This window comes from Agelaius tricolor, unplaced genomic scaffold, assembly GCF_023055355.1.
Source record: "Agelaius tricolor isolate 1412-34295 unplaced genomic scaffold, bAgeTri1.0.p SCAF_15, whole genome shotgun sequence".
Taxonomy (NCBI): Eukaryota; Metazoa; Chordata; class Aves; order Passeriformes; family Icteridae; genus Agelaius; species Agelaius tricolor.
Window position 1 is genome coordinate 14,659,449 of NW_027269275.1, and position 18,196 is coordinate 14,677,644.

The 18,196-nt window shown below is 52.3% G+C and overlaps 2 protein-coding genes across 3 annotated transcripts in view; one reads left to right on the forward strand and one right to left on the reverse strand.

The window, feature by feature from the left end:
- The window catches only part of PLEKHG4 (pleckstrin homology and RhoGEF domain containing G4), an 85,677-nt gene extending 83,236 nt beyond the window's left edge, over nucleotides 1-2,441 (forward strand). For both annotated transcript variants that reach the window (XM_071440590.1, XM_071440591.1), the window contains one exon: nucleotides 573-2,441. Coding sequence is in view for 1 of the 2 variants with exons in the window: in XM_071440591.1 (XP_071296692.1) it covers nucleotides 573-578 (6 nt within the window). In the remaining variant the exon portion in view is untranslated. The remainder of the gene's footprint in view (nucleotides 1-572) is intronic.
- A 10,191-nt stretch (nucleotides 2,442-12,632) lies between these two features.
- On the reverse strand, nucleotides 12,633-16,298 carry TPPP3 (tubulin polymerization promoting protein family member 3). The gene is made up of 4 exons (XM_071440592.1): nucleotides 16,175-16,298; nucleotides 14,882-15,226; nucleotides 13,704-13,857; nucleotides 12,633-13,469 (listed from the first exon to the last, which is right to left on the reverse strand). The coding sequence occupies exons 2-4, from the start codon at nucleotides 15,067-15,069 to the stop codon at nucleotides 13,281-13,283; spliced, it is 531 nt and encodes a 176-aa protein (XP_071296693.1). The 5' UTR covers nucleotides 15,070-15,226; nucleotides 16,175-16,298; the 3' UTR covers nucleotides 12,633-13,280.
- Nucleotides 16,299-18,196: the final 1,898 nt, after the last annotated feature.

Consider the following 18,196-nt stretch of genomic DNA (forward strand, 5'->3'; position numbering starts at 1 on the left):
CAGGGCTCCTGCTCATGGCTGGCAGCCCTTGATATTGTCACTCAAACCAGCCTGCTCTTGTCTCAGCCTTTTCCTCTCTGTCCTTGGGGCTGAGCCTCCCTTCTCACAGGGAGCAGAGGGGTATGGGAGAGGCAGGATTAGGGCTTGAATGGTCAAGGCACAGGGTGGTGAATGGCTCATAGGGTTGGCACTGTGGGGTGTGGCACCATGCAGGCCCATGCCTCGTGACCTGCAGGTGCAGGAGTTCAGAACCAGCTGTACAGAACCAGTAAGGTTCAGATTTAAGATCCTGAGCCTCCTTCTGGAGAGTCACAGGTGAGACTTTTGAAGGGGCCACAGAAGCAGAAGGGACAGCAGCACAAAACCTTTGGGTGAGTCCTTAGGCACAGAGGGAAGAGCTGTGCTTCTCCTGCAGGGAGAATATTCTTTCCCCACCAAAATTTGCCTCTGACATACAGTGGATTTCAAGTGTTTTGTGAGGTCACTGCTGGCCAGGACAGAGGGACCTGTGGGATCCTGCCACGTCCCAGGAGTGCAGCTGGTCTAACCCATTGCACGGTGCTGTGTTCCAGGTTTGATTGCCATTTCAAACTCACTGAAGACCCCAGGCCTCTGACCAGCAGAAGGACACAGTCTTCATCCTTGAAGATATTTTTTTGCCCATTATCAGGCTCTTTCAAACAGCCCAAAACTTGACCTCTTCCTGAGACGAAGTCCCAGGAAGGCTTCTGTCAACTAAATGTAATAGCTTTGGTATTGGATGGGACCTTGGGCATTTAGAACTCATTAGCCCTGTATTTATAAGTAATAAGTAACATAGCAGTTTGGGGAAAAAAAATATTATTTTTAAAGCTATGAGTTGTACAGATTTTTATTACAAGTGACTCTGTTACTATTTGTTGTGTAAGCTGCATATTTTATAAAGTTTTTGGAAGGGCATGAAGAGAAATTGAGGTATTTAAAAAAAGTAGTCTAACTTTCTGTTTCAGGGTTATAGTGACCTGAAGCTCAAGATTTAACGTCCTTCCTTATGTTCTAAATATGTCTATCATAGCAATAATTTATTTCCTTGGCTTAATACTTCCATTCTAATAAAAGCAATTTCATTGTTATGAATTGTTTCTTCAGATGGTTCTTCCAGTGCCTTGGTGCTGAGTTAATCTCTCTCATAACCATCTGTCAGCTCTGCCACTCTGCCTGTGCCACCTCTGCTCTGACTGCCAGCTCCCCCTGTAAACCCTCAGTGCATTCACCAGAGAAGGGGGAGATGCCCAGGCAGAGACTCCCCTGGTGCCAGTGGGAGGCTGACCCAGAGAGGGGCTTTGGAGCAGCCAGCAGAGGTGTCAGTAGGAGTGAGGAAGAGGGAGCTGTCTGTGGAGCTCTGGAGGCACCAAAGTTCCTGGCTCTAATTTTAGCCACTTGCCCCCTGTAGCTGCGGTCCCAGTGCAAGTTCCTCTCTTGCCCTGCTGGCTCAGGTTCCAGTGGCTTAGTTCAGGTTCCATTGTGCTTTGTGCTGGCTGTGCCCCTGGTTTTGGACTGACAGGGACTGGCTCCTTGCTTCATTTCTGACTCAGCCCCTCTTCTGGTACTTCGGTCCCACTGTTGTGGCTTGTTTGAGGAGCTTTGGATGTGCTGGCATTCGAGACCAACAGGTTTTGAGTGTAATGGGTTGATCATAATGCTGAACCTTAAGTGGAAGCTGTTTGAAGTAACACAGCATAACTGGAAGACAAACGAGCCCTGTGTTCCAAGGTGGCTTTTTCATGAGTAACATCCAAGGTCACTGTGTGGCTGTGACACCCTCCCTCTGTTCTTGGACAAAATGAAAATTACCATTTCTGGAAACAGTGGTTACTTGGCTGCCAAGTTCCTGTTTACTCCTGGTTTGTGCAGGGCTGTAAATCAGGCTCCTGCAGGTGTGGGAGAAGTGCTACATTTGGCCTGAGGAAGAAGATGGAGTAGTAATTTATTTAACTGCAATTTTCTCCCCTTGGCAGACTGGGGTGTTACATCCCACAGCCACCCTGGAGACAGTGTTCCTTCAAGTTTGGAAATTCCTGTACTGTATGTAAAACACTTGTTTATTTTTAATAAGCTGGATGTTTTTAAACCTTGTTCTTTTTTCAGACAGCAAGGAAAATACATTTGACACCTTTGTACAAAATTGCGTGGGAAACAGTTATACAGGGAATATTTTACAAGTTACTATTTTGAGATAATTGCTGGGTTAATGCAAAGTTTCTGGACTGTCAAGACAACAATAGCTCATGTCATAAGAGGGAGAGAAGTTACTAATGCAACAAGAGGAACATGAAACGTCTGAAATTTCTCAGTTTCAAAGGTTTCTAAATTGCTGGACAAACCTTTAGTATTGTTTACCTGACACTCTTTCTTCAGGGTTTGATTGATTTGTCTAATAAAGGTTATTTTCTTTATATGAATCTTACTTGCATTGTGGCATGATTTCAGCATGGGAGCCTGGGCTGCAGAAGGAGACAGGGAGTCCTGAGAGGAGCAGTTGTCCCTGGTGTGTTTAAATACCCCCTCAGACTACTGGGGACAGATTGAAGTAACATTTCTCTGACCAAACCTAACCCAGCAGGTTATTGGGGTGAGGCTGATGGTGCCTGTCATTTTAAACACTGAAAAGTACACAAACAACTTTTTCCCTCTATTCCATATCTGGCACCCAAACAATGAGAAAAAAATATTTGGTTTTATTGGCATAAGTAGAAATATTTCCATTGCCAACCTTGACTTCTACAGAGTGAGCTGCAAATCAGGAATCCCAGATTAGACAATGCATTTTTGAGAGGGTGCAACCAAAATAAATGAGCTCCTAAACCAGAGGTGTTTCCCTGAAATCTTTGTCAGAACTGGAATTTTCCATCCTTTTTCCAGCCTTTCTACAAGATAAGTGGCATTCTCTGTCTCTTCTTTTTTTCTCCCCCTTTAACTAACCAGGGATAAAGAAAGTCTGATTGAAAAGCAGGAGTCCCACTCTGCTCTGTGACACTCATGACACAGCTCAGATGGAAAATTCATTGTGGCATTTTCCACATTTAGGGAATCCCCTGAAGAGGGTAGATGGGTTCAGTGGGGCTGTTTGGGAATCCACCCTTCCCAGAACATCCTTATCTCTGCTAGAAAAGGCCATTGTGCCTGGCCCTACCCAGTTTGTACTCCCAACACTTCCCAGACATAGTTTGGCCATTCAGGTGTTAGTATTGTAAAATCCTGGAATGGATTGGAAGAAACCTTAAAGACCATCTCATTCAACCCCTCTGCTGTGGGCAGTGCTGCCTTCCACTGGACCAGGTCACCCCAAGCCCTGTCCAGCCTGGCCTAGGACCCTTGCAGGAATGGGGAATGCAAAAATTCTAATTTGGTGGAATGTGGAATATTCACAGGACACTGCTGTTTTAAGCCATCTCAATTTCTGATGATTGATAAATTTTATAGACAGATTGCTGTGCCTGTGGAGGGAGGATACCCTCCCCTGTAACCTCCCTGAGTTCTCCTGACCACTGCAGTTTTGGAAAGCATTTTTCAGCCTGAGGGCAGGGACACCAGCAGAGGGGGCAGATGGAGTATTTTTCAGCTGGACTAATCTGACTTTGCTGATCTGCCCTAAAAAAAACCCCACAAAAATCTGAAGAGAGGTGCAGTTTTCCTTTTTGTTAAAGATGTGCAGACATTGCACAAATCTGTGATCACAGACTGGTTTGGGTTGGAAAGGGCTCTAAACATCACCTTGTTCCAACCCCCTGCCATGAGCAGGGACACCTTGGAATAGATCAGGTGCTCCAAGCCCCATCCAGCCTGGCCTTGAACACTTCCAGGGATGGGGAATGCAGAAATTCTGGTTCAGTGGGATGTGGTCCTGGCCATACCTCAACAGGGCCGTGGTAAATGTCATTGTGCACTGTTTGTTAATGCAGTAATAGACTATTGAGCTTTGCTGCTCTTCCTCTCCCAGCCTTTGGAGATGGAACAACGTTAAACACTGCCTAAAAAGGAAAAAAAAAAAAAAGAAAAGAAAAAAAAGGATGATGTTAAATACAAAATGTTATTATTTGATGTTAGAAATATCAAGCAGCACAACATTTTGGAGACAATTCCATTTGTAAAAAAAAGAAAAGAAGAAACTCAGAGTTTCGAAAAAGCTTGGAGGAAATGCAGGTATGAATGTTTGAAAATAGACTTTCATCCAGCCAGGATGTACAGACTCACCTTTCACTGGCACAAGACAAAATTACACTTTAATTAAAATAAAAAATACTTGTAGCTGTATAGCAAATTAAATCTTTGTTAGAGATACCCATTTAGTATTTCCATTTATGCAGATACAGAGTTTAGGGGAAGAGGAGGAACTGTCACTTCCCTGTTGCACATGACAGTAAATTCAGTGGTGAATTTACCATAATAAATTAATTAGAATGAAGTTATTTTCAGGCCAACTGAACTTCCTCATGGAGCACTAGAAAGGGCAACACCACCTTTTCCAGATTCAAACATTTGTATTCAATAAGATGGGGCAGTATAAAATTCTCCTCAAACACAGCAGCTGCTTTCTTTAACTGCAGTTAATTAAAATCAAAACCATTAAATGAGCTCTTATGGAAAGGTCAAGCATGAAATCTTGTTTCACCAACCAGGGCAGAAGAGCTGAATGTGACTTTTATTTGGATACTTATCAAGTCTGTGACATCCATCTGCACACAATATTACCTAAGAATGGAAAAAGTCTAGAAGAACAGCACAGAAAATCCCACTTTGCCTGCAAGAAAGGCCTCAGCTGCAGAATTAATGCTCATAGGATAAATTCAGCAGAGCTGAGAAAAGGTAACCTTGAGGTCTGCATATAAAAATGAAGGTGCCCAAACACAAAACTGTGTTGGTCAGTGAATAATTTATGATTATCAGACTTACCCTATGCAGGAGCTTCTTCCACAACAGAGATTCAGAAGACAGAGTGACTTTACTTATGGGAATTGAGAAATACCAATCACTGACACTAAAATTAATTAACTCTTCTTCTGCAGATCCCACAATGCTCTCTGGTTCATCCACACAGAAAACATTGAGTGGCAAGAACAAACCTGCAAATTCTAGAACAACCTGATGTCTGGAAGGGTTTTTTGCTATTTCTCATATAAATGGCTACAGAAAAAGGAGTCAAAAGCATGTCTGGAAAAGGATGGGGAGGGGAGGGAAATCCTCTGTAAATGGATGCAAGAAATAAAGTCAGTACCTTACAGAGACAGCTTGTAGCTCCAGACTGCACTGATAATCAAAGATGATGTGAGGAACAAGACTTTTTCATAGATAATCACATCAACTTCTTATTGCTGATACTGTTCAAGCAAGAAAGATTAAAAGCTTTAAGAAAAACAACTGGAGAGTAAAACCTTGGTATTTCTGAGGCTCAATCCAATTTTAGGGGACAGTGGAAGAAAGACAGCACCACCAAAACACCCTCATGGTGCCATTGCTGCAAGGAAAGTCCTCCCAGACATTCCTGAGGGAATTCAGGCAGCCCAGGCTGCTTTTGATGGGCAGCAGTGCCCAGCCAACAGCTCCCCCTGCACAAAGGGGTCTCAGCCCTGCCTTGTGCCTCCCCATCCCATCCCATCCCATCCCATCCCATCCCATCCCATCCCATCCCATCCCATCCCATCCCATCCCATCCCATCCCATCCCATCCCATCCCATCCCATCCCATCCCATCCCATCCCGTCTGGAGGAAGGAGCAGGGCTGCAATTTATTTAAAAGCCAATTAACACAATGCTAACATGACAGATCTCTTTACTTAGATGCTCTTTGTGTCATTTCTTAGAATAGGGAACAGCTGAGAAGACACAAAAAATAAAAAAAAACCAAGAAAACCTGGAATATGGCAGCTAATAAATTAACTGATCAATTTGATCATGTGGGACTTCTAGTTAAAAAACCTAAAGAGGGCTTTAGATAAAGATATAGGAGTGCTCATCAATACTTTATTAATATTTACTTAATATACATTAATACTTTATTATTTAAATATCTAAGCAATTTTTCAGAATATTTTTAACTTCCTCTAGAAGTAAGGTCAGCATTAAAAAAAAGAGCATCAATATGAACAGGCAAACTCCATATCTTAATATCTATATTTTATATTTGTTAATAATTTATACTTTAAATATTAGAATCTAAATAAATCTGTACAATAACAGCTGCAATTCTGGGGCCGTGTCACACCTCAGGGATGGGTTTACATATCTTGAATGTTCTCCTGGGTTTACCCATTATCATCTCTGTGTGTTACTACTGGAAGCATCAGCTGACATAAAGATAATTTATTTAATTTATTTAATTAATAAGCTTTCCAGACAGTAGTTTGCAGGCTGGTTTTGTGTCAGGTTTATGGTTTTGGAGTCGCTGGTGTCTCTGATGTTCTCTGCTGGTCGACTTGACTGCAAAACCATTAATATAGAAGAGCACCCTGCCCGAGCTCTGAGCTCTTCTTAAAGCTCCAAAATCCTTTGCTGGATTTATGAGGGGGGAAAAATGGACCTCCATGGACAGGAGCCTCGCTGGATTTTGTAATTTACCTTGAAATCTAATGGGTAATAATCCCAGGAAAATGATGTTGCATGGCTGTCCAAAGACAACCTAAACCTGCAGCAATAACGTGAACAGGAGGGTGCTGAGCTTTTCTCTCCTCTGCTCCATACCCTCCTGTTCCTGACATGCATAAGGCAGGGATAACATTGCAGATGCTGCTGGGAAGTGTTTAAATCCAAAGCAAAAATCTGTTTCCAATTATGTCTCAAAAAAAAAAAAAAAAATTAAAAAAAAATCCATAGAAACTTTTCTGTTTAGAATTGTTTCCTGACATCACCTGAGCTTCCTGCCAAAACTCTAGATTATCTTGGTGTGTTCCAGATTTTACTGCTTGTTTAAGTTGTTTTTTTCACACACCTATGCAGGAATGCTTGGAAAAAGTTGGGGTTTTTTTCTTTAGAAGTGTGTTTGAGACAAATACTTCAAAGCAGTGACAGAAGGGTTTGCTTAAACTCACACCATGTTACATTCACGGACATTCATCACTTCTGAGGCTCAGCAGCACCACTGGAAAGGCTCCCAGGGACTTACCAGACATAGGTAAAACTGTACAAAAGTGATTCATTTCTTGTAACATTTATGGCCCTTTGTGATTCTGGGGATTTGGGGTTTGCTTTCTTATGTCTTGTCTCATCCCAAATGGATTATTTGATTCAGTAGCTGGATGAAAGGCTTTAGGGGAACCATGTGGAGGCTTCCACCCTACAAGAGATGGATCAGGCTGCTGCTCCCAGCCACTGCATCTCCAGGAATCAAACACACACAGAGTAAAGAAAAATGGAAAGATCCTCCAGAGCCTCCTGGGAATTGAGTAAATGGGGGCTGATGTGGTTTATAAGGCTCATGAGAACAGATACAGAGCAACCACACACATGTGGTGCCAGGGCCAGATGTGCCCCACTGGCATTTTCCAGGAGCTTGGAGTCATGGTACAGCAAGAGTGGAGTTACTCTGAGGAAGCCAGAGCATCACAGGATGGATACCTGGGCTGCTGAAGGACCAAAACCAGCTTTTTTACAAACAGAATGTGCAGCCTCTCACAGGCAGCCCTGGAGATTTTCTGCTGTGTGTAACCTCCAGCTGCTGGATCCCCGTTGTCTCTCAGAGCAGCCCAGCCTGACAGAAAGATGCTCAGAAAGCAGCACCTGGAAGATTCTGATGAGTTGTTTTGGAAAGGTCTGAGCTGCCAGGTGTTATTTCCAAGCCTGGAAGTGAAACAATTGACTGAACGACAGGAGCCCAGGGCTGTCCTGCAGCACAGCCAGAGGTCACAGGCAGGGGACAGCTCACCTGCCACAGCAGGACCCGGTGCCTGTGTCCCAGCAGAATTCCTCCAGTCATGTCTGCTTCTTGTAATGCCCCCACTGCTGGCACATGGATGGATTTGGACACAACAGAGAGCTATTCTGGGGACCATTAACATCATACCCTTAATGAGGCTGGAACTGGTCACAGACTTCTAAGCCAAGTCATGAAAATGCCAGTTCAGTGAGCAGCACATCAGGAATATTCTGTGTCTGATTAAATCTTTTTTTTTTTTAGAAAAATATCTTGGGTCAAAACGAGAGAGAGGAGACCTGATTGCCTTTTGCAATCACAGATGTGATTGCTCCACTGATGTGCTTCCAGCTATCTCAGCACATGCTATTGATCTCTTGGAACAGCTTCTATCAGTTATTAGGGACAGTCAGCAATCTCTGCACGAAATCTTAGAATGAATCTTGGCTGTAGCTGCAGGTTGTCAAACACAGAGCTCTGGGCTACAAGCTTAGAGCTCCAAGTACAAATGTTTTAAAATGTGATTTTGAATAAATGGAAACCAGCCTGGAGAAGAGAGGAGGAGACCTCAGAGCACCTTCCAGTCCCTAAAGCGGCTCCAAGAGAGCTGGAGGGAGACTTTGGACAAGGCCATGGAGTGCCAGGAGCAGGGGCACTGGCTTCACACTGACAGAGGGCAGGGATGGATGGGATATTGGGAAGAAATTCTTCCCTGTGGGAGTGGGCAGGCCCTGGCACAGGTGCCCAGAGCAGCTGTGGCTGCCCCTGGATCCCTGGCAGTGACCAAGGCCAGGCTGGACAGGGCTTGGAGCACCCTGGGGCAGTGAAAGGTGTCCCTGCCCAAGGCAAGGGGTTGGAACTAAAGAATCTTTAAGATCCTTTCTAGTCCCAGATATTCCATGGTTCCATGACGAAACCAGTGTATCGGTTTGGGAAAAATATCCTTGCAGGAGGTGCCCTCTCTCAAATGCCTGCCTATCATTTAATCTTTTTTATGCAACAATCTTGCCCTGAGTCTTTACTATCCACAAACCATCCTGCTGCAGCAGCTGACTGAAGAGAGCAGCCACACTGTTCCCAAACCCCTCTTCCAGCTGAGAAATGCACCAGACATGAGCAATGCAGCCTCATCCCCACTGGGAAAATGTGCATCACACACCTGGGAAGCTGTGGAAGTACACAGCTCTGGGAGCTTGGAGTTCAGAGCAATTATTCAATTGTGCTCTGCACAGGGAACAAAACAGACATTAAATATGGGCCATGCTCAGTTTCACCTTGCATGGTAGCTCCTGTTGTATTTCAATCTGGTGAATCCAATCCTTGCCTTTTGTTTTCTTTCTCTGCATCTTCCTGCTTCCATTTCCCCCTGTGCTCTCACAAGTCTGCTGCAGTTATTACATTAACAAAATGCAGGGATGAGTCCTGGATAATAACATTTTATCTGGAGCCATGCCATGCTGGGAAGATGGTAATTTAGTTAATTGAATTCCATCTAAAAGGGAACTGAATCAATATTCCAGCACAGTGCTGGAGCACGTGGCTGGCAGTGAAGCATTGCCTGAGCACACGTGGTCAAACCAATCCCAGGGCATGACAGGAGGAGCCTGAATTCAAGAGTTGGGTTTAGGTGACAGAAGCTGCACTCTGAATCTTGTCTGAACACGATTTACAGCTTGTCTGTGTATTTTGGAAAGCATTGTCCATCAGGCTAGCAGTGAAGTGGAAAAGTACTGAGGGAGCAGGGCAGGTACAGCTGCACAGGGCAGGTGTTTGCCAGCACAGAGCCCTCTGAGCAGGGATGTTCCCTGGGGAGCGAGGTTTGGACAGCACAGGAGCTCTTGGTGATCCTGCACAGGGGCAGAAAGGGTAAAACCTCCCTGGCCATATTGGTATCCACTGTCTCCCTCTTCTAGGAACAAATCTATGTCCTTGAGGGCCAGAGTGATCCATCCTCATCAGTATTTCTGGTCAAATTGCTCATCCTAGAGAAAAATGACCTCTCAGAGGAGCCAGTTCCCTCATCCCCAGCACACAACTTGTCAAAGCATGAAGCTCATTAGCCTTGAGCCCAGATGATTTTAGAAGCTCTCAGCTAAATTAATTGCAAACCACCCACCTGATCCTTCTGGGCTGCACATCCCAGTGGCAAGGTGAGACACCACCTTGTAAGAGAGTCAGGATTTGTCTAAAACCCAGAGGTGGCAGTTTCTGGTGTCAGGGCACCACAGGGGACAAGGTCTGGCAAGTCTCTCCACTGTGGGAGCGTGGCCAGAGGGTGGCCAAGGGAGAGACACAAGTGGGAAGGAGAAAATATCTTCATGTCTGGAGCTTGGACCAATGCACACAACACAAACTGGCTGAGACACCTCCCTGCTGGCTCCTCTGCTGCCAGGGAATTGCAGCTGGCTGCAAAGTGTCTGTCTGGGGCTGGTGAGGAGCCAAGCTCAGAGCAGATGCTTGGCCAGAGGAAGGTCATTAGCATGAGGAGATGGCTGCAGGCCCTGGGTTTGGGCAGTGTCACTTTTCATCACACAGAGCAGGTCTGCAACTAATGCCCCAAGGGCTCAGCAGCCTGTGGCACCACTTCAAGCTTCGCTGGGCAAGAGCTGGAGCTGCTGGTCTTGTGGAAGTTTCTTCAGGTTTTGGTCTTCTCAGGTGCTGAGCAATCCATCTCAGCCTCTCCTTGTCAATCCTGTGCTCCACTGCCAACCACTCCAGGAACCTCTGCCTTCCTGCCCACACTGGAAAGCTGCTGTTTAAAGGCCATATTCCTTGCACTTACCCGTGTCTCCAGCTGGATTTGACCACTTTGAGGAGCTGTGGGATGTGTCTGTAATCAGGTCACAGCCACAGAACTGCAGGTGCTGTTGCTAAAGGGCATTCACACTCTCCTGCAAGGATGAACGGGGCCTTGGACATGCATACACAGAGCCAGCAACCCTCAGGAGATCATTACACTGGTATTTAGTAAGATTCCCCTTTTTGGTGAAGACCCAGATCAATATCTTACTCTTCCCAGAAAGCTGCTCCCATCACCTCAGAGGACATGATTTTTTTCAGGCTGATCTGGGGCGCTTTGCAGCCAACAGATCCAGCCAGTCTTTACTGGCACAAATTCTCCTGGGGCTGCTTTGGCATGACTGAGATGCCTTTTGCATGCTGGGAACAGGGAGCACTGGAGCTGCTTCCTCCAGAACCAAGAGGCTGGAGGGGAGAAATTCTGTGTAAACTGTGGAGAAAGTGGTGAAGGACTTGAAGAGGTGCAGGAGTGGGTGAGGAGCCTCTTTATGCAGGGGGTGGCAGCAGGTGGGAGCTGTGAGAGCTGTGAGCTCTTACCTGAGCTCTGCAGGGGCTCCACAGGCTGTGAGGAAGCTCAGGAATCAGCAGGGAGAGGCTGGCTGGTGGAGCTGGCTGTCCTGGGAGATGCTGCAGCCCTGCCTTGGATGAGCCATCACCTGAGCAACAGGGTGGGCAGGCCCTGGCACAGGCTGGCCAGAGAAGTGTGGATGCCCCATCCCTTGGAAACATTCACAGCCAGGTTGGACAGGGCTTGGAACAACATGGAATCCCTGCTCATGGTGCAAGGGCTGGAATGAGATGGTCTTTAAGGTGCCTTCCAACCCAAATAATTCCAGGATTCTGTGATTCCCAGGATTCTTGATTTCCCTGTATCAAAACCACATCAACACCTGCAACTCCCCTGCAGAGCTGTCCCCACATGAGAGCTCCTGTGCTCCACATCCAGGTCCTGAGCAGGGCCACACACAGCCAGGGATGAGTCCTGTGGGGCCTGACCTGCTCACCTCTTCCCAAAATAATCTTCCTTTGCCAAGCCTCCAAGGACAGGCCTGAGTCACCTCCACAGACCTCAAGGCATGCAGGGCAGCCTGTCCCGGGGAATTCTGCAGCTCATTTGTGCACTGGGCAAGGCAGTCAGTAAAGGGTTAAAGTCTCCCGGCCTCTCCCTTCACAAGCAACAATTTTTAAGAAACTTTGGCTCTTCATAAGGAGCCTTTAGGGATAGACAGCCACAAACTCCCTCCAGCCCCCTCAGAGGAGAAAGGAGAGGTAACATCCCCCAGCCCTCACTGAGGATGGGGCTGAATCCAGCCTGGAAGAAGACACCCAGACCAGCTCTTCCTTCTCCTGTGTTTGCCAAAGCAGTGTCTGGGATGCAGGGGTGCAGTGCTGTGCCTCGGCAGTGAGCGAGCCTGTGCCAGCCTCATGTGTGCCCCTGACACATCCCTCACGTCCTGAGCAGTGCCAGTGCCACAGCTGAGGCACCCGGGATAACCCCTGTGGGTTATTTAGGGAGCCTGGCTCTGCGTGGATGACCCTGGGGGTGGATGTGCAGCTGCAGATCCCGGCGTGCCCGCCCGGCAGCCCTGCAGCAGGCTCAGCCCGTGCCTGGGGCCGGGCTCACGGCCCCTGCAGCCGGGTTCCTGCTCTCTCTGAGTGACCATCCCATCCCGGAGCTGCCGTGCCGCCCTGGAGCCCGGCCTGTTCCCAGGGATCGTTACCAGGAGCTCCTCGTGTGTTTGGTTGCAAACAGAGCAGCAGTGGGAGCCAGGCGCTCGTGTTTGTGTGCCTGCGGTTGCTCAGGCAACTCGGGGCCAGCCAGGAGCTGCCAAAACCCTCGGTGGCCAGGGCCAACCCCCGGCACAGCTGCCCGGGGCGGCCGAGCCCCCTCTGTCCGGCCGGGGGAGCAGCCAGAGGGGTCGGGCCCACGAACAAACCAGAGCGGAGCTCAGTGCGGACGGGGTTTATTGCAGAGCCGGGTTACAGCGCGGGCCTGCAGCATCCTTTGGTTTGGGCTTCACGAAGGGAGCGGGAGGCCACGGGGGTTCAGGTCGGAGACCTTTGCCGCTGTCCAGGCGACACCGAACAGTCGCGGGTGCATCCCGGGGCTGGGCCGGGAGCGGCTCCGGGACGAGCGGCACCGCAGGGCCTGAGGCTCGAGTGCCGGGAGCGGCTGGGCCAGGCAGCCCCGAGGGGAGGGAAGGAGGCGGCTGTGGGTTAAGGCAGGGCCCCGGAGGGCAGCACAGCGGCGGTGCCCGGTGGGACACGGAGGGTGCCCCGAGAGCCGGGGCTGAGGTAGGGAAGGTGTGGGTGCCGGAGGGCAGGGGAGCCCTGAGGAGCAGCGCTGTTAGTGCGGTGTGGGGCTGCGGTGACAGCGCGGGGGACACGGAGGGGCGGGGGGATCGCAGCACGGGGGGGGACGGACACAGCGCTGGGGCAGAGCTCTGGGCCCGGCGATTTCCCCGATCCCCCCAGCGCCGGGGGCCGATCCCGCCAGCCCGGGCCGGCCCCAGCGCAGCCTCCCGGGCCCGGCTCACGGGCACGTCCCGGGGCTGTGACCGAGCCCCCGGGCCGGTGGCGCCACGGGCACCCGTCCCTACTTTTTGACTTTGGCGTCGTAGGTGCCCGCGTTCTTGTAGGCACTGACGTAGCCGCTGGTGTCCACGATGTTCTCCCGGCCACTCTTGCCCTTGCCCTTGCCGCTCTCGTCGAAGCGCTCCTTGTGGGAGCCCGTGTACTTGGAGGTGTCTGTCAGCCTCTCCACGGCTCCCACTGTCTTGGCTTTCTGCAGTAGGACATGGGAGACAAGAAGATGCTCCATCCCCTTCCCACACAAGTCCCATCCCTTGCCCCACACAAGGTCCTGACACCCACCAAAGACCCTGCTGTGCCCCTGTGCCCTATGAGACCCTCAGGTCCCCCTCACCTGGGGCCATGGGGTCTCCTAGAAAGCATCTGCACAGTGGGCAGAGCCCCATCCTCCCCTCCTGCTCCCACAGCCCAGGGGCTCCTCACTCACCGTGACACCCACGTTAATGGGCTCCTTCCCTGCCACCAGCTGGCAGATGGCTTCATAGGCCTCCTCTTTGCTCTTGTCCTTAAACCTCTTGGGGGCCAGCTCCTCCAGCGCCTTCTTGAACTCCTCGTAGTTGATGACACGGGCTGTCTTCCCTCTGCAAGAGCAAAACTCAGGCTGCCACCAGCACATCTTTGCCTCCAAATGGGATGAGCTGCATCAGAGAGACCCTGACTTTGTTCTACCCTCACCCACTTCTGAAATTCAGCTACAGCCAAATGGGCTGGGTACAGCTGGTGCTGAGCTCCAGGAGCCTTCCAGACACATGCTGCTGAAGTCCCCATTACCAAACACCAGGTGCATGGAAGTGTTCTAGGACTTGGTGCTGGTGTCAAGGAGGGGAGTGCATCCATCCCCACTGCTCCTGGCCTGCCTGGGTTGCCCACCACACTCTCTCCTCTGGCGGGCATCAATCCTCCAGTCAAATTTGGAAGGACATGTACAGAGCATCTCTCCCAGGAGCTCCTGGTTCTCATCTCTAGGGCAGCACAGCAACCTGCTCTCCTGCACCCCAAAAACCTCCCAGTGCTCAGCTCCATGTGACCCAACCCAGGAACATGGGAATTCCTGGACAGAGCACATGGAGGACGCAGGTTCTTCACCTGTTCCCACACCCTGGTGTGGAGCGTGAAGCATCATTGTTTCCCCAGGGACCCTAAAAGCAGTTCCAGGAGCCTTTCAGCCCTTCAAGCTGCCCCTATTACTCCCATGGACCAGGATCCTCCCCAAGCTTGGGTGTTGGCTGGCCAGGCCCAGGGAAGGGCCACATCACATGGGACAACCCTGAGCACCTTCCTCTGCTCCCTGTGGCACCTCTTGAGAGATGGGAACGTGGCAGAGCCAACCAGGCCTACCCCAGTTCTTGGAGTGGGAGCAGGGACACAATCTCTGCCCCAAATCTGAGCCTCCCACCCCCAAATTTGGGTTGATTTATCATTAGGTCTTGCAGAAGCAGCCACATGTCCCCCCTGAAGGTGGGACACTGCAGGACAGCTCCCACAGCTCTGTGACAAGTGGAATGGACAGCCTGGGCACACAGCAGGGGGAGCAGAGCTCTGTGGGGACCCCACACCCAGACACCCAAGCCCTGCCCATCCTGCAGAGGCATCCAAGTCACTTACTTCACCTTGGAGAAGACAATGTCCACGTCGGTGCTGGTGACGCTTTTGCCGTCGGTGACTTTGCAGTCCTTGCACAGCTTGGCCCAGTTCTTGCCGTTCATCTCCTGCCCCGTGGCCTTGGTGTCGCCGTAGATGGCGAATTTGCGGAAGCTCTCCTCCAGGGATGCCACCTCAGCATTCCCGGCCATGGGGCTGCAGGATGGGCCCGGCACCACCCAGGCTCCTGCTGGCGGCACGGCAGAGCTCAGCCGGCTGCTCGAGGCCCTCGAGGGCAGCAGCGGGAGGAGGAGGAGGAAGGCTGGCGAGGATGGAGGCTCCGCAGCAGGATCGGGGTGTTGGCAGCACCTGCGGGCGTGGGGTGAGGGCTGACAGCAGGCTCGGATGAGCCCCGAGGCCGAAAGCCAAGAACGCGTCTTGGGGAATGGAGGCTGCTGGTCGAGAGCTGTCAGCAGCGAGGCTGCCGGCTCCGGGGCTGGCGGGGAGTGAGTGCATCAGCCTGTCCCTCGGGAGTACTCTCCGGGAATGACGCAATGCGTCCGCCTTCATCCCGCTCGCTCTCACATCGCACAGCGGCCCCGCCGCCTGCCTTCAGCCCCACCTCTCCCCTGCCTCCATCCCCCTGTGCGGAGCTGCAGCACCCCAGCCTGTGACTGCCCCCAGGGCTGGGCCAAGCGTGATGCCCTGCAGGGTGACAAGCAGCAAACAAGTCTCTGTACCCCGTGGCGGCACTGTTGCTGCTGTCCCGTCCCCGCTCGCCATCGCCTCGCCAGCCTCGCCCTGGCGGCTCAGCATCCCTCACCCACAGCATCTCGGCCGGGACTGGGCACGGCCGAACTCCGGGGAGCTCCAGCACCCAGGGGCTTCTCCGGCACCCCGAGGCGCAGAGCGGGTACCTCGCCCGGTGGGTGTCCGGGCAAGAGAGGCTGGCGTGGGGCCCCGGAGCCTCGGCGAAGGCCGGGGAGTGGTCCCTAAGACCGTCGCTAGGGAGGATGGGCGTTGCCTGGCGACCGTCGCTAAGGAGGCGCGGCGGGGCGGGGATGCCGCCGGTCCCCTCCCGGCCCCGTCCTCCCGCGGGCTCCCGCAGCCCCGGGCCCGCACGGCCCCGCAGCGGCAGCCGGGGCTCTCCCGCCCGGCTCGGAGGTCTCTGCCGGCGGCCGCGGGGTGCCGGGGCAGCGACGGCCCCCGCCCGCCCTCCCCCCGGGTTTCCTCCCTCCCTCCCTCCCCGTGCAGCGGCCCCGGGACGGGCACCGGAGGGGCGGCGGGTGCGGGGGTCCCGGTCGCTCGGTCTCTCACCTCCCGGTCACTCGCTCCCCTCCCGGCGCCGCGCTCTGAGGCGGGCGGGGGCGGCCCCGCCGCCTGTTTAAGGCGCCGCCATGGGGACGGGAGGGGCCGGGCCGCCCCCGCCCGCCTCCCCCGGGCCGCGGCACGGCGGGAGCGCCCTCGGGGCGGGGAGAGGAGCCCGGGCAGTGGACCCGGGACCACCTCTGGGACCCTCCACGAGCCCATGAAGCCTCTCTGCTTCCCCACGAGACCCTTCCAGCACTTGGCAGGTCTTTCCTACACCCCACAAGGTCTCTCCATCACCTTACAAATCCCCAGCGTTGTCCCACAAGGTCCCTTTAGCACCCCCCGAGGCCCCACCATAAACCCACAAGGTCTCTCCACCACCCCTCAGCACAGACTCCCCCTGGCACCCCGGCTGTGCTGTACCCTGCAGCCCTTCCCCTGCCCCACACAATCACCATGCCCCCCATAGAGGAACTCTGCCCAGGCTGAGGAGGCAATGCCAGCCCCTGTGGTGTGTCAGGGACCGTGGTGAGCACCTGTGGCCCAGTAGGACTCCCTTGGAGCAGCCACATGCCAGCACTGCCACCCTGGCAGCCTGGAGCATGACCACAGCAGGGCTCCCAGTGGGTGCTGCGAGCTGAGGCAGTACCCAAATATTGTGGTTGTCATGGAGCCCCAGCACAACCCACATCTCTTACTCACTGCCCCACCTCAGCTGTTTGCCCAGAGCCTGCTTTGATCCCCGTGCCCTCCTGGCATCGCTCGGGGGTGCAGGGCATCGTGGGTGATCAGCTGCAGCACCAGCAGGAGCTGTGCAAGCCAGGACACACAGTGTGAGATTTGCTGCTGCCTTGAGGGTCCTGAGGACAAATCAGCAGCTTTAGGGACTGGGAAGTGGCTCAAACATCAATCTTTGGCACCCTGTGGTCTGTCTGCCCTGCTCCCTGTGCAGAGAAGCTGCAGGTTAAGGACAAACACAGGTGTCCCCATGGCTGAGCTGCCCCAGGGCATCTGTTCTGCTTGTGCACCCAGAGCATTTTGCTGTGGGGCACAGCCCCAGTGACAACCTCCCCCACTTGGCTGAGGGGTACCTGTTCTCTCCTGGGACACTGTTGCCAGTTCTTGACTGGACAAAGACATGAGCAACCCACTCACACTGATTCTTTCTTGGATTGGGGTCTGGAGACCTCCAGAGGTAACCACCAGCCAGCTCTGGGAGTTTGGGATCACTAACTTTACCACTCACTTCAGAGGTGAGTGGCCAGAGGCCCCAGGTGTGTCACAGCCCCTGGCCCCTTTGGGTGGGCCCAGCTGGTCAGACACATGAAGGACCCCACTTTATTATTCCCCCAGCCAACCCTGTGGCCCCTGAAGAGCTGCTCTTTTACAGCCCAGTCAGAGGCAGGGTGGCAAGGACATCCTGGAGGGGACAGTCCAGAGTGGGAAGGGCAAGTGTGGAGGCTCACCTGATGCCAGAGTCCAGGCAGATCTCTCCAAGTGTTTTTCCTCTCTCTGGTTTGTCCTGGCAGAGCTCAGACATGGCCAGAGAGCCTGGGAGCTACGTGGAGCAGGTGGCACCAGGAGGATCTCCTGGTCACACATTCTTCCTGCTCCTCATACAACGGGAAAGCAGCTTCCAAAGCGCAGAGGGTCAGAGCTGACAGTGCCTGGCTGTCAAGTGGGAATTTCAACCTCTCTGCAGGCCAGCAAGGACCCAGGGGTGTGATCCCACCTGCAGAAGGTGAGGAGGAGCTGTAAACTCTCTGTTTTAAGGGCAAGGGAATAAATACTGCTACACGGAGGAGGGTGGTTAAGTCTTGATGAAGGTACAGCCTCATCCTTAGCTTGCCCTGCAGCTCCCCACCAGAGCAGGTGTCTGGCTCTGCTTCCAGCTGACAGCCCCAGACAGGAGCCAGGTAACATCAGCTGGAGCACCCAGCAGGACTTGGCAGCTGTGGGCAGTGTGGGAGCCGGGATCTCCGAGCCAGCAGCAGGTGGAAAAGGAGTTGGACATGTGGGCAGCTCCTC